This window comes from Apium graveolens, chromosome 8, assembly GCF_009905375.1.
Source record: "Apium graveolens cultivar Ventura chromosome 8, ASM990537v1, whole genome shotgun sequence".
NCBI classification, from domain to species: domain Eukaryota; kingdom Viridiplantae; phylum Streptophyta; class Magnoliopsida; order Apiales; family Apiaceae; genus Apium; species Apium graveolens.
This window is the reverse complement of record NC_133654.1, coordinates 132,118,695-132,122,688: the sequence shown is the minus strand read 5'-3', so window position 1 is coordinate 132,122,688 and position 3,994 is coordinate 132,118,695. Positions and strand designations below refer to the sequence as shown.

Sequence of the window (3,994 nt, the reverse complement as noted above, 5' to 3'; positions counted from 1 at the left end):
TTAAGAGGTTTGTTTCCTTAGCTTCCATAATTCATAACTTAGTTATGCTATGAGTTTGAAGCCAAGATTCCAAGGTTTACTAAGCTAATCAATTCATCAAAGTTCTTGATGAATAGTGTTTTCAAAAACACTAACTTTGTGTTTTCTTATGTTTTCTTCCAGATCCAAGCTTATTAGAGATAGTTAATGGTTATTTAAGGCTCCCTAAGTGATTCTCCATTCTCCAAGGAAGGTATAACTTCTCAAACCCTTAGTTTTAAGTTTGGTTTATTTTGGATCTTGATTTATGTTTGAATGGTAATGTTTTGAATCTTTAGTTGTTGGTAAATTATGGTTGATTTGGTGTAGAATCGTATGGTTCAAAATTGGGAATTGTTAACGTATAAACGTCGTAATGTCCGATTGTCCTTAACTTTTTTGTGCATAATTTTTGGATCTGAACACCCACTGTAAAGAAATAACCACTGCCAGGATTAGATATTTCATGATGTAAGCTTCATTTTGATATGTAGTTCGCTTAGATCCGATTTACGGTTTAGGAGAAATGACCGTTTTAAGTAATGACATTTCACGAACGAACACTTACCCCTCGCGTAACTTGAGACCATGTTTAAGGGAATTAAAAGACTAACTAGAATACAAAACAATTATTTAAGGTTGATTAGGTAGTTGGTAAAGTACTCACAAAAGAGTCTCCTTAAAATGTTAAACGATTAATTTTATAAAAATGGTGGAGCCGAGGGTACTCGAGCGACTAATGTAAATCGTTAAGCGCAAAAACGAGCGTTATGGTCTAAGTGGATAAAGTCTAGTTTCTTAAGTGACCGTGGTTTAATTCCGGCATATATGTTGTGTATAGGTTACCAGACTCACACCAGAACTTTTACCACCCCGATTGCTCATGCCAGTTTTCTACCCGTATCATGTTGTTGTGATGATAATATATATGCATTATCTTGAGATAAGTGCATGATGATTATTAGCAAATCTTGTGATATATTGAAGTATGTTGATATGATATATATATATATATATATATATATATGCATGCCTGTTTCTAAAATCTTGATATATCATTATCGATTCAATTGATTATAAATTACATAATACCTATGTTAGAGATAGGCATTATTGTGTATACCCTTAGTATAGGGGACTCGTTGAATATTTTCCTAAACCAGGAAGCGATATCCCCGTGTATATATATTGTTTTTTAATCTATTAATCGAATAAGGTTATTTGATAGTTTTGATTAATAATCAAACTTAATCTTCGATTATTCAAATAAAGATCTTACTTTCGTATAAGTATATCTTTTGTTATTTAATATTCGTTTCAAGTATTAGTTTCAAAACTTCTACTTTTTTTTTATTTTCTAAAGAACTATTTTTGAGGAATATTATTTAAATAATAATATCTAGATATTTTCTAATATATCGGGACTGATTTTTTTATTAAATCATCCTTACTCCAAACATTTTCAAAAATGTTTCGAGTCTTCAAAATGATTTTAAAAATTATAGCAGATCATAAAACTTGATTTTAATTTAAGATATTACTTTTGAAGGGGATTTAAATACTCACTCAAAACCTAAGGGATCCGGCTCCGTGGTGTATTTTTATCGCAACGAAGTTGCTGATTGATAAAAGAGTTTGATTACTTGCCCAACATTCGGGAAATAAGCCCAATCATAATGCATCGGCATAGGTGACATGGGCTCACTGGGAGTCCATCAATGCGTAAGTGGCTAAGTGACAGTCCAGCATAAGGTCCTAATGCGTCCAGGGTGATGACCAGTAGAGAATTCATCCATCTACTAGTAGAAAAGGTGACTTGATTGATATCTTTTCCTGATCAGCAAGATATCAGGTTTATGCCAAAGTTTCTTCTTTCCAGATATATAAATAAATGTGTGTGTGTATGTGTGTATTGTGTATCGTAACTTAATGAAGTATCTCGTAACTTCATTTCTTTTGAATGTTATTTCAAAGAAGCTTATATCCAGTAAGTAATTATCTTACACTTGATAAAGATTTTCAGTAAGTTATCGATTCAGATACTTGCACTATTTATTAAACTATATATTACCTTGTGAGCTGTAATGGTCACTCTTGCTTCATTTCTTCATCACACAACAACAGCTAGGCAAGATGAAGAGGACCAAGCTCCCAATTTTCGAACAGATTGGAAATATTCCGCAGCTTCCTGTAGGCGTTGATGCCGATATGACTGAGGTAGTAGCTACCAATAAGCTAGACTTTCAATTTTGATATACCAGACTTATGTATATTTATGGATTGTAATAATGTCAAAAAGTTGTAAATTTTTTCAGAAACCCTTTTGAGGTGTAATAACTGATAATTGTGGAATAAAATGGTTTGTATTATTTTCGGATTTTATCTCAGAGACTATAACTTGTGGTGTGTGTATGTGTATTATGGGGTCACACTACACAGTAGTTGGTTATTTATTAAGATTAAGTGTTGTTAATGGAATTGGAACTCGTGACAACCCGGATCTCCGATCCCGAATTTGGGGGTGTTACATCTTTGAAGCAGCCATATAGAATATTTCTTGAACAGCTCGCCATCAATGATTGTGAACCTTGAAGCCTTCATCCTAAGGATCCTAGCTTCATTGTTGATATTGGGTTTGACTCCAAGTTGTAAGTAATCTTTGTATGCTTGAATCCAACTATCCATGTCCTCATTGGTATTGTCATCATGTTGATTAAGAGCTAACATCTCTATGTCATGAACCAACCTTTCAACATCAGGCTTCGTGATATAAATAAATGAAATGTTATTTAAGTTGAGACCTTTGGATACAGCACCCAGACTAGCTAGTGCATCATCTTGTACATTATTTTCCCTTGGAACTTGTTGTATATTGAAAGTGTCAAAATAGTTTGTCAATCTTTTGGTGATGTCCAAGTATATGATTATTTTGGGATCTTTAGCTTCATAGGAACCGTTGACATGATTAACAATTAAAAACGAATCACAGCTTACACCAATGTTTCTGACCTTCATGTCCTTAGCAGTCACGAGCCCCACAATCAGAGCTTCGTACTCAGATTCATTATTAGTGGTTTTGAAGTCGCAGCATATTAAATGTGCTATCATATCCCCTTGTGGCGATTTGAGTACAAGCCTCAATCCCGTTCCATTCACATTCGTGGCTCCATCAGTATACAATGTCCATAGTTTGGTGTCCACCCTTGAAATGAGTCGTTGAAACTCCTTTTCAGCTGTCGCCATTTGGCTTGGACTGGAATCAACCACAAATTCAGCTAGACCTTGTGATTTATGGTCGTCCTGGTATTATATGTGATGTCGTAAGTGATTAGACGTATGGCCCATTTTTCCATCCTTCTCATCAAGTCAGGTCTGCTCAAAATATTTCTCAAGGTAAAGTTCGTCATAACTTATATTTTGTGTGATTCAAAATAATGCCTTAATTTAGTTGAAGGCCAATGCAAGTATTAATTTTTCAAGAGATGTGTACCTTATTTCTGCATCTACCAAGATTTTTTTCACATAATAAACATATGACTGGACACCTTCACTTTTTTTGACGAGCACTCCACTTACTGCATGATCTGTTACAGATAAATAGATGTAAAGGTCTTTACCTTGAAGAGGCTTAGATAAAAGTGGAAGTGTAGTGAGATAACTCTTCAAATCATGTAGTGCAACTTCATGTTTTTCAGACCATATAAACCCCTTATTCTTTCTCAACACATCATGGAATAGCTTGCATCTGTCCGATGATCGCAAGATAAACCTGTTTAAGGCCGTGACCATACCCATAAATTTCTGGACATCTTTGACATTCGATGGACTTTGTAATTCCAAAATCGCCTTAATTTGTTCAGGACTAGCCTCAATTCCCCTTCTGGTCACCACGTGTCCGAGAAACTTTCTTGATGATACAACAAAGTTGCATTTAGACGGGTTCGGCTTCATGTTGTATGATCTCAATATATCAAAC

General features: G+C 34.5%; 1 protein-coding gene across 1 annotated transcript; it reads right to left on the bottom strand.

The window, feature by feature from the left end:
• Nucleotides 1–328: 328 nt before the first annotated feature.
• Nucleotides 329–3,261, bottom strand: LOC141680004 (uncharacterized). Its single transcript, XM_074486343.1, has 2 exons — nt 2,547–3,261; nt 329–447 (listed from the first exon to the last, which is right to left on the bottom strand). Exons 1-2 carry the CDS (start codon nt 3,259–3,261, stop codon nt 329–331), a joined length of 834 nt encoding a protein of 277 aa, XP_074342444.1.
• Nucleotides 3,262–3,994: the final 733 nt, after the last annotated feature.